At 38.6% G+C, this 23,247-nt stretch overlaps 2 protein-coding genes across 2 annotated transcripts in view; both read left to right on the top strand.

Annotated features, from left to right (window-relative positions):
• The window catches only part of cux1b (cut-like homeobox 1b), an 82,705-nt gene extending 80,010 nt beyond the window's left edge, over positions 1-2,695 (top strand). The window contains exons 19-22 of the mRNA XM_038306342.1: positions 1,551-1,607; positions 1,699-1,779; positions 1,891-1,955; positions 2,048-2,695. Coding sequence (XP_038162270.1) covers positions 1,551-1,607; positions 1,699-1,779; positions 1,891-1,955; positions 2,048-2,096 — 252 coding nt within the window. The 3' untranslated portion in view covers positions 2,097-2,695. The remainder of the gene's footprint in view (positions 1-1,550; positions 1,608-1,698; positions 1,780-1,890; positions 1,956-2,047) is intronic.
• Positions 2,696-23,011: 20,316 nt separating this feature from the next.
• The window catches only part of LOC119797315 (SH2B adapter protein 2), a 30,831-nt gene continuing 30,595 nt past the window's right edge, over positions 23,012-23,247 (top strand). The window contains exon 1 of the mRNA XM_038306350.1: positions 23,012-23,243. The gene's annotated coding sequence lies outside the window, so the exon portion shown is untranslated. The remainder of the gene's footprint in view (positions 23,244-23,247) is intronic.

The raw sequence follows: 23,247 nt of genomic DNA, 5'->3' as shown, positions 1-23,247 counted from the left end.
AAGCAAGAAGCCCTTATTTGTTTCCCAGCTGGTGGGAATGAGGCTGACCCAACCTTATGCCAGGGTGGGTCCTAGAGCCTGCTTTTGGGAGTGGTGGCCTAGAGGACATTGCGCTTTCTTTACTGTAACTGTAATGACAAAGAGGGGAAAAAAAAGTATTAATGTCCTGCTCACAAATGTAGGAAAATTAATTTTGAAAGTCAAAACACGGATCAGGCAAAAGAAAATCCTTAATAAACCAGCCTTCGTTTCAGTGCTTTAAAGTGTTGTTCAATCTGAACTGACTGACTTGATCATTTGGCTGCAGAACAGTTTCAGAAAAAGTTCTTCTGCTTTATGAACTTATAACTTTCCTTTGAAGGTTATAAGATTTAATCCCCAGCTGAGCTCTCATGTAGCAGCTTATAATGGTATATACAGGTAAAAGCCAGTAAATTAGAATATTTTGAAAAACTTGATTTATTTCAGTAATTGCATTCAAAAGGTGTAACTTGTACATTATATTTATTCATTGCGCACAGACTGATGCAGTCAAATGTTTATTTCATTTAATTTTGATGATTTGAAGTGGCAACAAATGAAAATCCAAAATTCTGTGTGTCACAAAATTAGAATATTAAGGCTAATACAAAGAAGGGATTCTTTTTTAGAAATGTTCGCCAACTGAAAAGTATCAAAATGAAAAATATGAGCATGTACAATGCTCAATACTTGGTTGGAGCTCCTTTTGCCTCAATTACTGCAATAATGCGGCGTGACATGGAGTCGATGAGTTTCTGACACTGCTCAGGTGTTATGAGAGCCCAGGTTGCTCTGATAGTGGCCTTCAACTCTTCTGCGTTTTTGGGTCTGGCATTCTGCATCTTCCTTTTCACAATACCCCACAGATTTTCTATGGGGCTAAGGTCAGGGGAGTTGGCTGGCAAATTTAGAACAGAAATACCATGGTCCGTAAACCAGGCACGGATAGATTTTGCGCTGTGTGCAGGCGCCAAGTCCTGTTGGAACCTGAAATCTCCATCTCCATAGAGCAGGTCAGCAGCAGGAAGCATGAAGTGCTCTAAAACTTGCTTGTAGACACTAAACAAACTTCCTAAAACAAGTCAGGATTTGTGACGCCTGCTTGTGCAGAAGGCTGACCTACAATAGTGGAATGAATCTGACACTAGCAGGTAGTGGGAGTAGTTCCCTCAGATTTCTCTTTAGAATCGTTTGGGGGAAAGAAGAGTTTAATCTTAAGCCCGAGCGTGAGATTGGATCCGAACCTCCCTAAATGGAAGCAGATTCTCCTGAGCAGAGCTCATTGGTACAAATGGTTTGATAAACCTGAACTTTTAGAAGGTTCATCACTAAACTTTACTTGGATTGTTGGTTCCAAATGACCTTTCACGTTATTGGGTTGAGAAAGTCATGTCATCATTCGGTGCAATGTTTAAACACTGATTGGAATTTTTAGGCCTGGTCTGAAACTATAAACTATATATTACCAGCTGGAGACGTGCCAGCTTGGTTTAGATTAGAAAGTGATGCTGATGTTCTGATGTGTTCAGGAGCGTCAGCGCCGATACCTGAGCCTCAGCCCCTGGGACAAAGCCACTCTCAGTCTGGTACGTCTCAGTTTTGGAGGAAAACTCTCATTCTCTCTCTTTGAAAGTGTTTCACACGATTCAAACCAATTTATCTGTTTTATTTTTTCAGGGCCGTGGAATCCTCTCCAACAAGACGGCCAGAACCATTGCTTTCTTCTACACCCTGTTCCTCCACTGCTTGGTCTTCTTGGTAGACGACCCCCTCCCCCCTCACTAAAAAAACATATTTTAATTGCTTTCAGTTTAGCTTGAGAGGAATGAGACTGACCTGCTTGTTTTATTTTTTTTATCTTGATATTAGGTGCTGTACAAGACGGCTTGGAGCGAGAGCATCGGCAGAGACTGCACCGCGTTCTGCGCTAAAAAGTGAGCATGCACGCTGTGCATTGCCTAAGAGGCTCAAACCAGCAGGTGTTTGGGGTTTCTTGCTGTGGACTAATAATATTTTTTTTGCCCAGGTACGCTGACCACCTTCACCGTTTCCATGAGAACGACCAGAACCTTTAAGCTGTCAGCCCAAGCATCTGAACATGCTCATCCTGCAGTTTTCCTGTCAGAGGTTTATTCTCTCTGACTGCAGTAGCTAATTTCTCCTTTAGAGGGCGCTTTAGGATTAAACTATCAAAGCAGTTAAAGGTTAACTGCATTCCCACTTTCTTTCTCTCTGATAAAATCCCATTAGCCTACTGCTCTAGATTTATAACTTGCTGTTTTTGTTGCCGTACATATTGAAAGCGGTGTTTACATTGGTTTAGTGGTGCTTTAATGAAGATTAAAGAAACCAGCATAGTCAGTTCTTCTGATTTTGGTATCTAAATACTGGTTTGGCTAATGAAAGGGGTATGGTGGAGGGTCTGACAGGAGACCAGATTGTGGTGGTAGTATGATTCATTCAGATTGATTTTAGGAAATAGATGCAGTTTTATTGATTGGTCGTGGGAGGGATCGGTTCGTTACTTCCTGACTGTCACCGTATTGAATAAAGTTACTGATTCCGTCGTCCTAATTTAAGAACAGTACCGTGCATGTTTACCTGCTTTCTCCTCCCTTCCCTTTCTGTCCTCACAGCTGTCTTCTCAATAAATAAAAAAACTATGCAGTCTTTGGTTGAGTGTTTTGTTTTCTCTCCGTTTTGAACTTTGGCTGCCTTATTTCTGCAGATTTTTAGGAGGAAATAAGGAAATAGTTACATCAGCTGTCATCTGGAATATACATCCTCTATAAATGTTTTTTTTTGTGTGCAGGGAGGAGATTTCCTTTAAACATGTTAGTTGCAAAATAAACTAAAGCTAACTGTACTGGACTCCAAGCAGTTTGAGATTTTTATTCATGAAGCATCTTTACACAGAAATAAATTTGCTGTATAAAAGTCAGCCAGTTGGAGATTAATGGACCAAAATGACACCCAGAAGATATGGACTCCAAACAGCTATTTATATCTTCAGAGGAAGACTAACGATTTAAAAAAAAAGAACTTTTTTTAATTATTATTATTGTGTGGTAATAGGGTGTCTATTCATCAGTATTCTGACAGGAAGGAGGCGTAGAGATAGGTTAGACATGCATCAACTCGTATATTGTAGGGAATTGAACCAGGGACTGCCTTTAGGATTACAGCTCCCATATTGCATTAGGGTGCAGCACAACAGGGTTGCACAGTGCAATATACTTGAATTATTAAAATAAATTGAGCTTAATTGCTTTAAGGACATGATATGACCCTCATCACACGTGTAGTGAGATGTGCTTAAATGGAAAAAGCTAATAAAAGAATTAGATTGAGAAAAATATGTTTATTCGCTTATCTTTCTTTAATGCTCTACCAGATAGAGCATTAAATTCACTCTTAAATTGAATGTTGGTTTATTCACTGCTTTTGCGTATCTTAAAAAAAGAAGCTAATCCTCTTCATTTGTCCAATAATTTGGTTGTAGCAAAATTTCAAACCCCCATGATGCACAGCCGCAGTACGCCCTGAACATTCAACCTTTTCTTAAAGCCGATGGACAATATCTGCACAGTCCTGACATTTTCTCCTGTACGAACTCCATCACGGAAAGTTTTAATAATGACTGGTTTAAAGGGAAAAAAAACCAAAACATTCCAATGGGCATCATTAACACAGATTGTCCAATGTAAAACATGAGGCCCTGAAATGTATGTTTGGTGGTGAGTAGGTTTTAAGTAAATTGTTTTATTTATTAAAGTGATTGTGTCATCAGCCTTTGTATTTTTAATTTCCAACTTGACTAGATAGGATTCTGAAAAAGTAATTTTGACATAAAAGTTGTGCAGGAATTGTGCTGTCTGAGAAAAACAAAAAATCTATTAAGGAAATGGAGAAATCCTTCAACCTCCATCCATCAAAAAATGAATGCTTGCAAAGTGGACTGTAGCTCATGATGTTTTGCAGCATTGTGGAGTAAAACAGCTGAGATTGTCATCTTTGCACATTTATTGCTAAGTATTTATGTGTCAAAAAAGTATGTTTTTCTCAAAGAAATAATTACAGAAGTTACACAGAAAAAAAAGAATATTTTATGGATTTAATGTGAAAAACTGCATGTAAAACTGTTCCCCAACGTGCATGCAAGTTTCTGAGCTGCAGGTCCTGGAAGGATAGACCGAGGGAGAAAGAAATGTAAACGTTTTGTTGGCCTTTTAGCTGTTAACGGATCTTAACAAAAAAGAAAAACAGAAACCTTTTGAATTATTATTTTTTTGTTCACATGCCTAAAATTTGATTCTTTGACATTTTCTTATACAGGTTAGAAAAACGTTTTCATTGCTTCACATTCAGATTTCTGATCACTAATAGAACCAGCATAAATTTATTAAATGCACACTTTCACTATCTGCACATTCGCTAAGCAGAAAAACATGACTGGAAATTGAAATGTTTGGGGTTAAGGAGATTTTATTGATTGTAATATTTAAGATAATAAATACATTTTAACAAAGCTACCTTAAAAGTACTGACTGCATCTAACTGATGTGAGAGTGTTTTAGAAATCCATCTTAGAAAGCGGTTAGTGCCGGGGTGGGGGGGGGGGGGGGTGGGGGATAAAAAGATATTCTAACATAACCTGAACTTCTGTCATGAACTATTTACCAACTGACCTGATTGTAAAAGAAGGAAGCAACCAATCAATAACAGCACTAAAAGAAAAAAACAATCTGCTGAATAGAGATTTGAAACTCAGCTGCCCCACTTTAAGCTGGACTGAATTGGTCTGCAATATTCATGAGAGACGTCCTCTTAAGAAGCTCCTCAGAGTGCAGCCATTAAAGCCTGGCAGACCTCCTCCACTTTTCACTGCATCTCATCCTCATTTTGCTTATCAATCAGAGCAGACCGAGAGCTATCTCAGCACAATTACGGCCTTCAATCATCCCTCTGCATCACCTTTAACCCCAAACTCATATCCACACCTAATACAACCCCCATCTTCCTCCTCCCCCACATCCCTACTTACTCTGTTCCCCTTATCTCAGCTCCTCCAGCCTCCATCATGAGTAACAAAGGTCTTAAGTGAAGCCTGGTGGCCCTGATGTTATTTTTACTGCAGATGATGCTTCTCTTCATTTAGCCTGACCTTTCAGGGGGTGCATTCATGATGCACCTCTCCAGTAAGTAAAGATAGGATGTTAATCTGCTTTGGTGACTAAATATGTTTAAAAGCATAAGACAAAGCATTGCTGTCTGTTTCTCTTCCAGCAGAGGGCAGTAAAGTATTTATTTCCCCTGCCTTTTTTCCCCTACAATACAACCTCATATTAGTTTACCTGGATTTAAAAAAAATATAACAAGTTCATGTGTTTTTAGATGCAAACGAGACAGATGTTTGGAATTTGTCCCCTCTAAGGTGATACCCCTAAATAAAGTTCACCTCTTTAAAAGTCACCTAATTACTCAGGGGTTATAAATGAGTCTTCCAGCTTTATAATCACAGTCTGAACATAGTAAGGTTATAGCACAGAACAAACAGACATGGCAGTCTATTTACAGTGACAGGCCTGGAGAGACAGAAAATATTCATGGTGAGCAACTAAAAGTGCCTTCATCTTGAGGAACTGCAGAGATTCACAAATTAAGATGTAATTCAACTAATTTATTACCTAAACATTTGCTTCCAGGTCCTGTCAGCCTCTTCATTCTCCCCCACAAACTGCTGCCTCTAAAGTCAAGGATCATGATGAGTCTTTGATGTTCACCCTGTCCCCAAATCCCTCAGACCTCAATCCATTAGGAGGTCTGACCTCATGTGAGATGAGAAACGGCATCTGCAGACACCTTACTAACGAGAGGGATGAAAAAAATGTCTCTGCAAAGTCAATGAAAGAGGTGAGTGGTAATAGTGGTGTGGCAGATTTGTGTATGTTTTGTTAAATTGGGGGGAGTCAGATATGCAGCTTTAAGAAGCAGCAGTTTTGCTGATGCCTCTAAACCCTCCCTCTGCTTTGAGGGCATGGATTCCTCCACACTTCATCCTGAATGAATGCAGAGTTTAAGCAGAGCCTCTGGGGTTGCACCAGCCCTGGTGGGAGATGAATTATGTAAGCGCTTCTCTCTGCATGAGACCAGCTTGTGTTTTCCTCCAGGTAAGCTCTCCGCTCCCCCAGACATCCCTCCCATTCAGAGGCTTCATCTTCATTCATTCCTCTGCAGCAGCTGTGAAAATCTCATTCAGGGCTTTTGTTGAACCAACCATTCAGTATTTCTCTCCTTTGTGTCCTCAGACCAGAAACTGCTGAGGACTGTTGCATGGATACAAACAGTGCGTGAGAGTGTGTCTTATTCATTTGAATGCAGAATAAAATCCCTCAGTTACATTTCAGCTTCTCTTTGGAAGCATCATTTGTGTTTTCTCTTTTGCATCAAAGTTGTTTTGCCCTCTCCTCTGCACCCCCCCCCCCCCCATCGCCCGGTGTTGCGATGGAAACAGACCTCCTCTGTCAGGTGGCTTCTCTGCTCTCTGATTCCCTCTGACACCGCTTGGCTGATTCACTCGGACACGTGATCCCACGTAAGTCTCTGCGAGGGCTCTCTCCCAAAACTCTCCCCTTGACCTTCCTCTCACCCCACATCCTCTGAGGGTCTGATAAGAAGAGACAGGTGAAGGAGAATCATGGTTTATATTAAATTCTATTTTCCAACAAAAAATGAAGATTCATGTTTGTAGATGTTTATCTTCAAGTATACCGTCAGAGAACCACTGTTTGAAATGTTTAAAAGTGATTATGAATAATTTTATAATAATCTATAATATATATCTCCCTTTCACTGAAGCTCTGATTTAATGTTATAATTAATTCTTCTTTAGTAGGAATCTATGCATACAGTGGTGGTTCTAGATGAAATTTACCAGGGGGGGCCCTGGTGGGGAAAGTGATTTGCATGGGGGCACAGATCATAAAGAAACAAAAAAAGGGGCAACATTTCATCACTTAAAGGTATTGTGCACAACCCTGTAGGGAACCCAGGAGGGAACGCCTATTAAACATGTTTGAGAGCATAAGCACAAGCCCAATTCAGTTTAAAAGTGTCTGTTCTCATAACTCATAAAAGCTTACTGTGCTTGAACGTCCACCCTAACCCCTAAATCCCTCTATCACTATATAGAGTGGGGACTATATAGTGGACTTTATAGTAAACTCAGTTAACTGTAAGGATCTTGGTTCTGTTGGTTTTCTCTAAGTTTTCAGTTTCACGTTTATCCATGTTTTTCTTTGTTTTCTAGCTTTATGGTGTGTTCTGGATTTATTTAAGTTTCTTAGGTTTTTCTTTGCTTCTCCTCTGTTGTCACCTTGTGTTTTCTTTTCCCTTGGCTTCCTCGACACCTGCTCCTTATCAGCTCGTTAGTCCTGCCTTTGTTCAGTCAGCCATAAATACACTCCCTCTGCAGTCCCTCAGTGCTGGCTCCTCATCGTCTCACCCTGGCTCCTTGTGATTGTTTTCCCCTGATGTCTCCATGGTTCTGGTTTGTGTTTAATTTTTATGTTGGATTTTTGGATTCCTGTTTTTGCTACCTGTGTTATCCCATTAAATCTTCAAAGAACTCAGCCCTGCCTCTCAGCATATTAGCTGAAAGTGCAAATGCATGACAAATTTAGCTAACGGGACGGCCTTACCTAAACATATCACCAGAATGATTGACAATTAGGAGGACCACTTATTTAGATGATCCACCTTGAAATAAAAGATCGTCATATACCTTTAAGGTCATAGCTACGATTTTTTCATCAAAATAATGAATAAAAAAACCAGCATCCACAGGATACTGGAAATTATTAGCAAATTAATAATTTTTTTTACTGTGACCAGTCCAGAATATATAAATATTTACTTCTGGTTATGAAACCAATATTAACATGAAATTATAAATCACTGGTTAAAAGGATACTGCAACAGGAATAGTAGGTTGAATTAATGGGACTCTGAGTTCAGGTGTTACCAGATCCTAGAGCTGAAAAATGGCTTCTTTTCAATATTAAATTTCTCAGATTCAAGCAAAATGATATTCAAAATCAGCCATGCTTTGGAATGTTTGTGCCGACTTGAGGAAGTGAAGGGACTCAGGAGCCATGCGGAGGTCACTGCTTTCCTTCTGAAGAAATTAACAAGAAATTGGGCGGGCGAGTTCACCACTTTACTGGCTGGGAGGAGTTAAACATGAAGCAATGACCTTTAAAGTGATTCAAGAAGCAAAATGTTTTTGGAAACTAAAGCTGTAAAGGTAAGAAATGAAATTGATTCAAGCGACTAGTCGGTTAGGGTTTATATGCCTGTGGGTATCATCATGAGAAATGTATTTTGTATTTCTTTAGTAGAGGAGGTCATAAGAAGAACCATCCAAGTCATCAAATTATCCCCAATAAAATAATTCCTATAACTTGTAGTGGAATAAAAATACAGACCTCTGATTTGCTTCAGCGTTTCGCCACTGCTTGACATCACACACATCACTGTATTTCATTGGTCAGAAACATGTCTATATTGAGGGTAAAATCTTTGGGATCCCCTGCAGTGGAATGTGCTGCCCTGGGTGGTGAGTTATTTTGCCGATATTATAACCTCTATAATAATTAGTTGTTTCATATAAGCTAATCAGGGGCAGGTTTATATGCTAAAGTAACGATGTGTTAAGTAGAAACAAATTATATTTTGAAAGAGCTATAGCTTTTTAATAATAAATAATAATAATTATAGAAATTCCAGGAAAAAGAAAATCAAATTATGCACTTAACTAAAAACTCCCGGCTCTTTACTGTAGATATTTGTTTTCTATAACAGATTTTTAATCCATTCACTACACGTTCTTTCCTCCCTGTTGTGTGCTGGTGTTGTTTACCATGTCATTGATGCTGTTATTTCCTGTTCTATGTTGGGCCGACCCCCGGCCTGGATGGAATGACATCATTACACACATCACCTCCTGAAAGCTCCACAGGAGGATGCAAACGAAGAGCGAACATCTACACACACATCAGTGTTCCTGCAGCAGTTTGAGGATCAGAGTTGCTTCCAAATTGACGCCTCATTGGAGCATTTGCAGAATCCGACTCAGTGTGGTGATATCTTAACACCAGCCTGCAGCCCAACACACATACAGGGAAAATATGATCTATATTTTTAACCCAAATACAACATAATTCACACTTTTTTCACATTTTGATGTCACAAACAAAAATGTATTTGTATTTTAGTGGGTTTTTATGAGAGGCTTCATGAAAACCCGGCAGCCAGGTCAGGAATAAAGATGGTTAAAGCTGCATCTTTATTATTTAACTAAAGCATGAACATTTCACAGGGATCTGTTTAGTCCATCCTCTCAAAGTTGAACTAAAGGTAGCTCTGCTGTAAACCTACCAACACATCTAAACAGAAGGTAGAAATCCAAAGAGAATCTAGTGTGAGGACAGTTATTAGTCTTTTAATGTAGTTTTTAAAGAAAAGTGTAAAAACAAAAGCTTAACTCACAGAGCTATACTTCAAATCTGGATTATGATATATATGAGATCATAATAAATGATAGGGACCAACAAAAAGAAAATAAACATAGATCGAAGTGAGACTGAGATATTTAGACTGTTTTTTTCTGCTGTTTGTGTGTAACTAAACCTAGAAGTACATCTATGCTGTGTATTTCTGGTCTTGATGAGATAAGGGAGCAGTTTCTGATGTTTATTAAAGCCTGCTAACGCACTAATCATCAAACAGCCCCAAGAGGCCAATTTCTGTCTGAAGCTCTTTAGATGCTTTTACAGGAAATCAACTCAGGCGCTTTTTTTTCTGTTAGATTTTTTCAGGCATAAAAAAAAAAACATGAAACTATGTCTTTGTTTCTTCCAAAGGAGGATAAATGAGGGTGGAAGGGCGAGCGATTGAGGAATGAATGAGATGTAGCAGCGACAGGGATGCAAAATATCTGGATGATCAACACTCCGTGGCTATGATGCAAAAACAAGTATCGGCTACATGCAGCTCATTGAAAATCCAAGACAAATAACATGTCTATTCAGTAGAAAACCTCTAAGCCAATCAGAGGCAGGTTGAGCAGTCGGCCTAAAGTAGAAACCATCTGTGCAAAACTTTGTCAGTTAAATCAGTAGCACTCTAACAGTGATAACAAGCAAAATACTACACACAAGAACACATGAACCGAGAAATATTTAAGCTCATGTAATTCAGACACGTCATGATCACCAATTCCTCATTAAATCCCTAAGGGTTTACTATAAAGAGTGAATCCAGGAGTCTATCTCCTCTTTAAAGACCACGATTTCCATGCTTTCAAATTTCAAGGAACAGATATCATAGCCAGCTGTCATAAAATTTCCTGCGGCAGACAATCTCTTATCTTTATCTCCAACATTACATCTGTTTTCAGAAATCTTACTATTTTATTTTTTTTAGTTTTTGCAGTACTAGTGGCTAGTGAGGGGGAGAGACATTTGAGAAAGGACCGCAGGTCAGATTCAAACCCGGGTCGGCCAGGTAGAAGTCTAAAGCCTCCGTACGTGGGTTGTGCGCGCTAACCGCTGCTCCATCTGCACGCCCAGAAATTGTACATTTTTGACTGTAGTTTAGTTTTACCTATCTAACCTAGACCACAAGCACAGTCCTGTAGGTTATTTTCTGTAAAACAGGAAACTTTTTGCCAGTATGAGGGCGTAGGAACATAGGAGAAATTAACACCTGTTAGGTGAGGCAAACAGTAACGGGATGTAAGAGTGTAACAGTCTGTCTTGTCTTGGGGACCTGAGGAGAAGCAGGAGGCTGAAGTGCCCGCTGTCCCCTCAGTGCTCCTGTCGATTCCTTCCGGCAGGAAGTGTTTAAGGATCAATAAGGGGCGAGGTTCTGTGGAAGGAGACAAAGACAACACTGTCACAACATCAAGAACTTGTTTTGTTTCTCTGAAGTGTCCCCTTGGCTTCGTTCTAGATTTTAACTTGCAAGGATATGCTAAGAGTTTTTTTCTGTTCAGGAACATTACAGTGAACCTTCCTTGGATTAGTTACACGGATTTGTTAGCAATATGTTAGTTTGTCAATCAAAATAATAAAACTTATTAATAAATATTGGATTCTTCTTATCTTAAAAAAAGAAACCATTTACTGAACTGAAGGATGTTTTACATTCATCTCCTGAAACAGGAGGAGCTTCATTTCCTTGAGCTGCAAAGAATGAGAGACACTGTATTTTTAAAATGGGATCAATGTGCCACCGTTAGTTCTAAACAGCAAAGAAAGCAAATTTGAATGTTAGATTTTAATTTCCCCCCAAACTTTGCATGTAACCAACCGATACAATCACATTTCCTGAATTTAGTCCAGAGCCCCCGAGCTTCAAACGCTGAGCAGCTTTAACAATGTCGTCCTTTCTTCAAACAACCTAAGGGTGCAAAAATCTTTACTCCAAATAAAACACGTTAATGGATTTTTCAATTTTGATGGTTTGTTGTGTTGTTTCATTCCAGCCTTCTCCTTTGCCAAAATCTGATTGAGCCCTGTCCATCTACCACGGGTTGCCGGCTGATCTGTGTCCATCTATGAAGATGTGCATTTAGTCTGACTCCCGCTGTCCAACAGTATGTCCTAGAAACAGTACTAGAAATGATTGTATGCATTTTGTCCATATTCCATATTCCTGGGTTGTCTTCTATTCATGCCATCAATTAGCAAATGTCACAGATTTTCTGGATTCATTTATTTTCCATTTTTATTTTTGAGAAAAAAGGGTATCTCTGTTATTGAAAAATTGTTTGATAAAACAAAAAACAGTAAAAATATAGGGAAATAAAATATTTGACTCAATTAAATAAGCTAAGAAAATAATAAGAGCAAGTTACATAAGAAGACAAGAGTCCAAAGATACTTTTATAGATTAAAATACACCAATGCATAATTGTTAATGTTCGCCAGTTCACCCATTGAAATAAATTACAGTGGTGGGGAAGAACTCTAGAGTTCTTTATGAAGCTTAATGCTTCCTGATAGACAGCATCCAACTCATGCAGGGCCAAACTCCTAGGCATGAAGTTTGGAAACAAAGATTAAGTGACAAAAAACACACAAATATAACTCACAGATGGAAATTAATCATTAGGAGGCGTAAGGAGATGTAAAAGGCCTAAAATTTCTGATCGTCTTTGTTTTCCCCACAAGTTTAACTTAATCCAATAAAAAATAACCTGTAAGCCAGAATGATCAATTCAGCTTGCAGGCAAGTTAAATAAAAGCTTAAATTTGAGACTAGTTCTCATTTATATGCAGCGGGGGCATAGAGGAAGGTTTGCAAATAACAAGAAATCTTTCAAAAAGGAATCATTTGAGCAGGAAAAAGGAGTTTAGCAGAAACACACACTGAATGGTATCCAGATGTGGAGCTGATGTATGGACTCTGCTTTAACTCCTCAACTTTAAAGATATTTGAGGATTTTGAAAAAATTACAAAGTCCTTAATAGGTTTTACATCAAATATTGACAGTGTTCAGACTGGTTGTCTTAATGCTGTTTGTTAGGAATCCAGTTTGTGTGGGTTGTGTTTTTGTGTCTTTCTCTGCCTCCACCACCAGGTGGTGCCCTGTCCTCGTTAGTCCTCTCACACACCTGTGGCTGGTTGACTCATCAATGAGGACTATTTGAGCCATGGACTGTTACTACCTCTGCGCCAGTGTGTTTGCCAGTTTTGGGTACTCTAGCCAAGCTGAGTTTTGCTGAGTCAAACTCAGTCTTTGGTTTTTCGCTGAGCCTTACCTAGTTTTTGTCTTTGCCTTTTCGGCAGGAAGCCTTTACTGCAAGCTGGATGTTTGGCCTTCTCCCCCTGGAAGGATTGTTTGAGTCTCACACTGAGCAGGGGATAAACCTCCACAAGTTCCGTTCAAGTCCTCCTGGATTCCCGAGTGACAGTCCGCTCAATAGCTCCTCAGGGTCAAACCAAGTCTATACCTGTCCGTCCTCCAACGAGTCTCAACCTCTGGAAAAACCCACACCGACTGGAATCTGGGAGGAAAGTTTTCTCCACTAACGTGAGTCCCGTTTTTTACTGTCTCTCCAAGTCATCGTTCAAAGTACCCACAGATCCTGAACTAATCACTGAAACTTCCCTTCCCTCTTCCAGTTCCGGTTTACCAGTTCACTGTGTTTCCTGAATCCAACCCCGCTGGTTTCATCAATAAACCTGTTCAAACATTTACCTTGGTTCTTTGTTTACTGCATGTGGGTCAGATCTCTTAAGAAAACCATGACATTTTATTGATCAATGCTTCACATCGTGCTCCTATATAGTTTCCTGTTGGGGGGAGTGTTGGCCTAGTGGGTTAGAGCAGTGCGCTTGTGCTCTGAGAAGGTTGCAATAACCCAGTTCCAATCCTAAAGACTGCCACTTTGGGTTCCTGAACAACACTCTTAACCCCACACTGCTCCCCAGGCGCCACACTATGGCAGCCCACTGCTCCACAAGGGGATGGGTTAAATGTAGAGATACATTTCTCCAACGTTAGATAAATACAGTTCAATTATTATGTTTATTGCTGATAAAAGATTTGCTTGTCATAGGTTTAAAGCTGCTGAGTTATGAGTTTGGAAAATGAGATTAATTTGTGGCTTGATTAAGGCCAAAGGCTAAATAACATCCTGGTGAAGTAGCTGATCATCTCCATTCCACCACTTGTCTGCAGCCGGGTGCTGGGAGATTGTTTTAGCCTTTAACCCAACAGATCCAATCCTCTCAGGGAGGATTATAATGAAGCTAAGCCCGCTGTGTCACTTACTGAGAGGAAAGCAGCACAGAGACATATGAGAAGTCACGATCGCAAAACAAGCTGCTTGTAGAAGGAAAGCTAATCACATTACGCTGTTCCTCCATGAATGGAGACTCAGGATGCAATTGTCAGAAGAGAGTACAAATTGGGGTAAAACACTGATCTGAAACTAATTAAAATTTGGATAATACAAGTCACTGTTATTTCAGTTTTATGTCTTTCAGTGTCAATAAATACATTTGAAAATATTTCTGCCTGGTTCAGTTGTAGAAAAACTCTGGATACCTCTTTTAAATGTTTTAATATCAGTGCAATATCTCCGCAGAAAAAAAGTTATTAAAATGTTCTTGCACAGCAAATGTTACCTGGTTTTACTCTTGAAATATATTAAATGTGTGTAATCAAGCAGGTAGAGAAAAAGGTTAGGACACCCTACCCCCTAAAACTAGTTTCATTACTTTAGCACGACCAACCGGTTGAAATAACTTTACCAGCCTCTATTAGTCTGAGGAAATATTGCTTTACGCCTCACATTTCTTGTTAATCATTTTTTATGTTACCCCTCAACTTTATAGGAGATTTATTGGTCCAAAAGATCCCATTTCTTACAATTCAGACAGCTTTTAGTGGAGTTGATGGTGGTCATATTGTGGCCTATGCTAATATTCACCCATAGACTCCTGAAGATAGGCACCAGCCCCACTGTGATATTCTAAAAATGTTGCCCTCAATTTAATGAACTGTTGATACAAGAAAAAGTGTTTTTAAGAAAATGGCAGCCAATCAATTAATCATTAACCAACTTTAGATTACGTCCTTTATTGATAACTTACACCCCTTGTTAGCAATACAGTTAAAATAAGTAAGTTAGATTTATTTTTTATGGTAAACGGGATGGATGGATGGACGGACAGTTGTGCTACACCTTGTGATACACCTTAGAATCCTGGTGGATTCAATGATGGTAAGTTTGACTCTTCCCTACACAGCAAAGCATCCCCAAACCATGACATTTACACCTCCATGCTTCACAGCTGGTTTTCATGAAAAGCTGTCTCTGTTCTTGGCTTCCAGTTAATTTGATTGTAGCTTCAAATGACCAGAGACTTTACTCTAAAGGGAATGACCTTTGTATACAATTTCTCTCTCTCGCACTCTTTCACCTGACCTTGAACACCATCCATGAAGTGCAAAGTCTGTACAGTCTCTTTTTAAGTGTACACAGAGTCTGTTGTAGGTCCAGTGATGATATTTTAGGACTTTTAGGGGCCTATTGTTGCATCTTCTGGAATTTCAGGGTAAACTTAACTGGACAGCAAGATCTGTACACTGGAGTATTGCTCATTTATTTCAGAAAATGTTTCGACATATATTTAGCAGTCTTTATCACTTCTCTTGGCTTACACTAGAGCTTGGAGCACTGATGTTTTTAAGCCGCATGAAGATCCATAAACCGAAACACATTCCAGGTGATTTTGCCAGCAGAGAAAGAAAGATGAACTGTGGTGCTCAACACAACGAACTACCATGAGGAAATGATGTATCTACTAATGGATGGTAACACCCACAAGGACCTGATAAGTCAACCGACAAACACTACCAATAGAAAATACCAGATTAGGGCCAAACACAGGAAAGAGAGAAAGCCATCAATTGTAGACTCCACTATAAACTGTCTCCAGGGGACGCCTTGTCATGTATATCTGGCCTATAATAAAAATATACAAGGAAAGGGTCTTACTAAAGAGCAATTGTCGACATACATTAACACGCTTATACACAATATTGCAATACATCTTGCACCTATTTTGGCTCCATACAAAACTCCACAGATTTCCCTTATCAAAGTCTGGCATTTTAAACCAGCACCAGGTGAGACTCTAGTTTCTGTCAATGTAACCTCTCTTCACCTGCATTCCCACATGAGAGGCAGTAAACACAGTCAGAACACAACTGGAACACTGGAACACAACCTTGAAAGAGAGGAACATTTTACAACCTCACCAGATTTGCAACGCCTGGACCTCTGCCTATCAACTACATACTTAAAATACAGTGATAGCTTTTACCAACAGAAGCGTGGATGTGGCAAGGGCACCCCAGTTTCACCCATTGCTACCAGTACCTACCGTATATGGAGGAGGTGGAAAGCAGAGCAGTCAGCACGTACAAGATAAAACCACCAATCAGACACGTGGATGACGCTTTGGCCAAAATCCAAACTCATGTTGAGGCATTCAGAAACATCAAGTTCACTAAAGAGGATGCCAAGAACAACGTGTTGCCCTTTCTGGACTGGGCTTTGAACATCGTGGACTATAAGAGAATTAATACTGAGGTTTACCTTTAAAGCTACACATACAGACAAATATCAGCATTTTGACCCAAATCACTCCCTGGTACATGAACTTTCTGTTATTAGAACTCATGGTTTTTGGGTCGACAATATTCTCTCAATTACAGGCAAGAAATGAAAAGATCACACACATTTTAGGAAATCACTTGCAGTGTGGTTATCTAAACTTGGTGTTTGTTAAATCAGACAAAAATACTAACAGGAAGAAAAAACACTCTATGTAACAAACACAGATGAGAAAATGTCGGAATTCCATGTGTCAGGAATTTCTGAGAAACTCAGGATTTTCTCCAAACATAACATTCCAGTGGATTTTAAACCCTTAACACACACAGACAAAACTGCTTCATCCCAGAGACAGAACACCCAAATCTAAGCTGATGGGTGTTGTTTATGCAATCCAGTGTAGCGAGGACTGTACAGCCTCCTTTATTGGAGAATCCAAACAACAACTTTGTAAACAAATGACACAGCATAGGAGAGCCAGCAGCACTTGGCAAGATTCAGCTGTATACTTTCACCTCAGGAACAAAGGACACAGTTTTGAAGAGCAAGCACCTTAGCAGACTATTTGTTGAACAGCTACCTTCAGCTCTTTGAATTACACACTTGACTTTTATTCTTTCTGAAGGACTCAGATCTTTGGATCTTTGGATCTCACTCCAGCAGACAGTAGCTTACCAAACTTAATAATAGAGCATCAGAAAGAGGGAACCTCTTTCATAATTCAGAGTGATGATTTTTTTTAATAGGGCTGCTCAGTGGTGCAGTGGGTAGCACTGCTGCCTTACAGCAAGAAGGTTCTGGGCTCAATTCCTGGCCCAGGGTCTTTCTACAGGGAGATTCTCTGGCTTCCTCCCACAGTCCAAAAACATTACTGTTAGGTTAATTGACTTATCTAAATTCTCCTTAGGTGTGTGTGTGTAAATGGTTGTTTGTCTCTGTGTTGCCCTGTGATGTACTGGAGACCTGTCCAGGGTGGACCCTGCCTCTTGCCCATAGACAGCTGGAGATAGGCACCAGCACCCCTCGGGACAAGTGTGTCAGATGATGGATGGATTTTTTTAAATACATCAAACTGTGACACACCACTCATTTACTCTGGTTATTTTAATGTTTACATTCCAATATTTTATTGTTTTTTTCTAACAACTGTATATAAATGGCACTATATGTATTAAACATTAAGCAATAGAAGTAAGGTTGCAGTTGTCTGAGCTATTTATAGTTTGTAGTATTCTGTTCTTGGGTTACTTATATTTTTGGATAATTCATAAGGCAAATATTTGAGCTAATTATTAAATATTTTTTGTTTGTGAATGTTTGCTTTTTCAAGTCAGCCCAGAATAATTGTAAGGCCATTTCTACAAGTAAAGGAACTGGTACAGGATGTGCACCCACTCGGGTGCACATCTGCGCCTCCTCTTGTTTCTAACCAGAGCCGGCGATTCAGCAGGACATGCATCTTTTTTCACTGCTTGCCAAACTTGATAAACTTATTTAGCCTGTCTGCACCATGCTCAAGGTGTACATTGATCATAGCTGTCTGGTTCAACAAACAATGCAATTTTCAATATAACTATTATTTTAAGGTGATTAGCATGAACTTCCTGGGTACGAGACAGACTCTCCTGGCACATTAATGTTAATGAAATTCAAAATTATCATTGATGCACTATGTCCTTCCAGACAGACAGACAGACAGACAAATAGTTGAAGTCATTATGGTTTGACAAAGTAATCTTATAAAAATAAATCAAAATAATTGCATTACAGATATATTGTTGGTCTTGTTCTGCTAAGACCCAGTTAAACCATAAGAGTTCAGATAAATAAAAAAGCCATCATGTTATTTCATAAATCGTTGAATTCCAGGAATCTTTGACTTCCCTTGTTGCCTTTCCTTTTAAAAAAATAGCTTTTCTCTCAAAAGACAGAAAGAAAATAAATTTTGGCGTCAAAACTCTTGGTATGAGTTTCTCGCTTCTCTATTCTAAAGAGAAAGATTTTGACTTTGACTTGACTTCATCTTTTGGAATGAGTCAAATTCCAGCAGCTTAAGATAACAAAAGCAGAAAAAGACAGCAAAAGTGGGTACAAAATATAACAGAAACTCTACATGGATCTTAACTTATCAAAAAAAATAAACCAAGATTAAAACGCCTAACAAAATATAGAAGTGAAAGTAACCAGTGACATTATTGTACTGTGGGTACAGACAGATCCATCACCTCACCCCGAGGGCTTTTGTCATTTTTATCATTATTAACCATAAACATTAATTTAACCATAAAAATCACCAAGAAGATTAATAATCTCTGTTTAAAAGAGACATGGCAAGCTAGAAATAAAAAAATAAAACAGTCACAAAACATTATATGTAAAACTTTATACTATAGATACCAGACTATTAAAAAAAGTGAACACAATTTGTTAAGTGTGTCATGAGACAGAATTAGTAAAATGACAGTTTAAAAAGGTAATCTCTGAAAAAAACACCAGTCTAGCTTTAAACTCCCTCACAGATATCAAGCTGCAAGGCATTTACAATGCTACCCATGTCGTGGGGTTTAGGTAACGAGAAAACCTTTTTTCCAAGTTCAATTAACACAAAGAGTATTGGTTGATGCTCTTTTGTGTTATCATTTCACACAAGGAGATTTGAAAAGGACCAAGAATTACCTTGAATATAAAAATGAACGGATAATGGCGCCCGTTGAAGGCCATCCTATCCCAGAATAAAACTTTCCATGATGGGTTACGATGGGTACCAACTCATAAGATCATGCAACTCAATAAATGACTATGTCATCAGTATAAAATACAGAATTGCACCACATTTTGACACAGGTTATTTATACAGTAAATAAAAGAGGACCTAAAATAGACCCCTCGGGGGTGCACCCTTTGAACTGACATAAACTCATCTGAGAGCCATGCGACTATTTGCTCTGAGAGTCTCAAACTTAAAAGCCTTCACCTTAAAGTGTTACAGCCAACTGTACTGAAAGCTTTAGACAAGTCTATAAAAAACGATTCAACATTCTGTTTCTTATCAAGTGTGGCTAAAAGATCATTTACATATTTTAAAGTAGCTGTAATAAATACTCTATTTATAAAGCACTTAAAAATGGCCAAAGCTTAGAGAAAGTGCTAAACAAAGCTGCAAAACTATAAACATTACATTAAAAGTTAATAATACAAAAAACGATAAAATTTTTTTTAAAAAGGTAAAATAAAGTCTCATGTTAATAAGGAATGGAAATAGGTTTTAAGCTGAGTTTTAATAGTAGTAAAGTAGTAGTAAAGTGAAAACTGTCTCTGATGTGCAGCAGTAGAGAAGACCCGACCCTCTGAGTGTAACATGGGACCTGAAAGAGCCGCTGTTCAGCCAACATGAAGACTGGAGTGGGGATGAAGAGGCTCAGAGAGGTACACCGAGGCATGGTTACTCAAACACTTAAAACAAAAATAAGAATCCTAAAATGAACTGTACAATGCATCAGCAGAAATTAGAGTCTGGGGGAAAACACGGGTGCTGAGTTCTTTTTTGGATCACGGTTAAAAGATGAGAGAAAGCTGCAGACCAGAGAACAAAGACTGAATCACTCCAACAGCAATCTAAGTGAGAAGAGACAAAAACACAAATCACCATTTCAGAATGTTTCCCAGACATAAATGATTTAAGTTTCAGAAACACCAAAGAGTCCGGCCTAAATCTCACTAATCTGAATAGATTGAAAACATATCAATACTTTGGTTTGTCATACATTGAAAAAGAGAGCCTGGAGTTTAGTTAAAAGGCTTTGAGCAGTTAGTATCAGTGAAGAAGAGGAAGCTTTTCATGATTAACTGGCGCATTCGTGGTAGGCCCGTCTCAAATAACCTGAAATATTCCTTTACAGTTGTTGTTCTTTACTAAATTAACAATAATAATAATTTACTGACAACAGTTCAGTCAATACTTCATGGTCACTTAATCAAGTATGTCTGTTCCAATAACAAAAAGCAAACCAGTCACTCACTTTTCAGCATTTCGATTTCAGTTTGATGAAAATGGCTAAGGTTAAAATCGAGCATGAAGGAAGTGGATTTAAGTGACCGTGTTTGTGACATGGCTGCTGGTTCTAGATTACGGAAATTACTACTTCATCATCTGCTGATCTGGTGGTGATTCACTAAACACACTTCTTTAAGGGTTACATGGGATACCCAAAAATTCTGAATATATCGACTGAGCAGTAAATTAAATTTGTTAAAGCTAAGGGGAGAGTGGATAGACCAGTGTAAAATGTAATAGGGGCTCAGATAAATTAAAACCAGGGCATCTCAAACTAGTTTCTTGAACATGACAATGATTTTACCATTCTCTAATGTTCTCCAGTGTCGCTCTTTAATGAAGTGAACCAGCGGCTGGACCTGTGAAGGATCAAAGCCAGCTTAGGGATGTTTCCCATAATAACACAACAACAAGAATCTGACCAACTAAAACCTAATATTTTGGCATTCAAGAAAACATGTTGGGCTAAACATAATAGGACTGAGCATAAAGCTTCTGCTTTGTTTGATCACTAAATATCTAATGCGAAATGCAAAACTGTTTCACAACTTCATCCTGTAGCTTAATTTTGCGACTTAAACAAAAAATGCTGAGGAAAAAGCTGAACTCAGGGAAAAAAACAAAACATTTGGTGATTGATGAGAATGTCCCATTCTCAGAAGTTTCAGTTCCCTTTGAATTAAAAATCTAAAAAAAAAAAAAAAACTCTGCTTAACGATGTTTAGCCTCATATTGTATGACTGTCTGCATTTGATTTTAGTGCAAATTTGCTCTAATATCTAATATCTAAAACTGCCCTAATATTTTCAAGTGTATTTTTATACATTGTTTTACTCATTTTTATTTCCTTTTCCAAATTATGTGAGATCCATGACTTCCTTCAAACAGAACTGTAAATTCTGGCTGTTATACTGTCTGTATTTTCAGATTTTACTTTTTGTCTTATCTGCAGTTCTGCATAATTGGTCTTCATTTACAACATTAATAAAATGTTAATTACACTTATATTTGCCAGATCCTCCTTCAATCAGCATTGCTGTTTTTCTGAGTGATCTCTGTTGCATCTGGTTCACTTTTGATTTCTGCCTCCTCAGATGACGAGAATAAAACGGAGCTGCGTAAGTGCAAAAAGAAACAGACCACAGACCTGTTCAGTGGCCTTTCTGTGTATTTACATTTTTAATATTGTTTTACCTTGTTTGCAAAAGTTACACAAATGTGTCTCTTTTCACACTTTGTAACTTTAAAGCTATAACCACAGTGTATTCTATGTTATAGACAGAAAGTAGTGCCTAATTTGTTTAGTAGACGGAAAATGTTATATGCATTTTCTCTCTTTTGTAGCTAATAACAATCTCAAAATTCCCCTATGTGTTTCTATTTAGCCTCTTTTGCTTTGATAACTCTTAGAAGATTTTTTGTGATCGATTGTTATCAAAATGCACTAGTCTAGTAAATTTAGTACACCAGATTGTAAGCTATTCTTAGTATAAACACCAATGCTCTGTGAAGGCCTCATTGGTGTGTGAGAGAACACTGGTGATGAAACAGCTTCATGAAGACTAGGAAAAACAGCAGACATGTCAGGGAGAAAGCTGCAAAAACATTTGAATTACAACTAGGTAATAAAACAACAACTCAATATTTGAAGCCTTGTATCGCATCACTCCTGTAGGGATCATATGTAAATCTATTGTTTCAGCCTCCCAAAATGAATGCACCTGTAGGGAAATGAAGAGTATCACACTACTGCCAGACATGGCCGACAAACAACAACATGAAACCATCATTATTTGGGATTCTTTTCTCTGCCAGGACAGTAAAAAAAAAAACTCAGTACAGTTCTGTGTTCCTCTGGCCTAGTCAAAGTACAAACATAAATAACATTCTTATACTGACAAAGAATTAAATAGATTTTCACAGTTGCATTCCATCCAATGTGAATGAACTTGAGGAGAAATTGCATAAAATCTGTAATACTCCCTGCATGAATTATAATAAAGCTATTTATATGCATAAATCAAGCGGAACACTATGGCGATAGCCGCACTGCTTCATTTGTGAAAGTAAAATCTGTTGGGCTCTTTTTAGCATCAAGACAATTATTCTTATTGCCACATTGCCAGACAGGACACTGTAAAAAAAAAAAAAAAAAACCCATCCTACAGACTGCCACTCTGGGTCTCTGAGCAAGACCCTTAACCCCACATTGCTCCCAAAGGGGATGGGTTAAATGCAGAGGTAAATTTCCCCAATGTGGGATAAATGAAGTTCAATTATTATTATTTGTTAATTTCAATTCCATTTATCTATATAGCGCCAATTTACAACACAAATCATCTCAAGGCACTTTACAGTTCACCAGATCATACAGTTATTGATAATTGATTCAAAGTTGTCTATCCAAGGAAAACCAGTTGATTGCATTGATTCATTGACTCAAATGCAATCCCTCATACTAAGCATGCTTGTAGCGACAGTAGAGAGGAAAAACATCTGCCTAGGCCAGACAGATAATATAATTATTGAAAAAAGGAAACAACAATATAGCAACAAATAAATAAATAAATTACTGCATAGTAACATGCCACTTTGTTTTTGGTTCATAAAACTCCAAAATATGTCAAACAAACAGAGAAGCGTGAAGTGGTCCTTGTGTGGCACAGCGCAGGATAGCGGTGTCAGAAGCCTTTATTTTGAAAGCCCGAGCCGGATGTTGCGTGTGTGTTGTTCTAACTGCCGGTGCTTTATAGGTCTGAGGAGCGACAGAGCCCGGTGTTAAGCGGCAGCTGCAGCCCACTGCACCGTTCAGAGATGGAGGCAGAGCCGACAGCCGCTCAGCTCCTATAAACCGGACAGGAGGACAGTAGCTGGGGGACACGGTGACCATGACTGATTCTACTGAGTGAACATTTCCACTAGAAAACACCGGGAGCGCCTCTGGGATCCAATGAAAGCAGCCCTGTGTTGAGGTGA

The sequence above is a fragment of the Cyprinodon tularosa genome, unplaced genomic scaffold (genome assembly GCF_016077235.1).
Source record: "Cyprinodon tularosa strain WSP-4 unplaced genomic scaffold, ASM1607723v1 ctg58, whole genome shotgun sequence".
NCBI lineage: Eukaryota > Metazoa > Chordata > Actinopteri > Cyprinodontiformes > Cyprinodontidae > Cyprinodon > Cyprinodon tularosa.
Note: the sequence above shows the minus strand (reverse complement) of the source record. Positions and strands in the feature narration are given on the sequence as shown.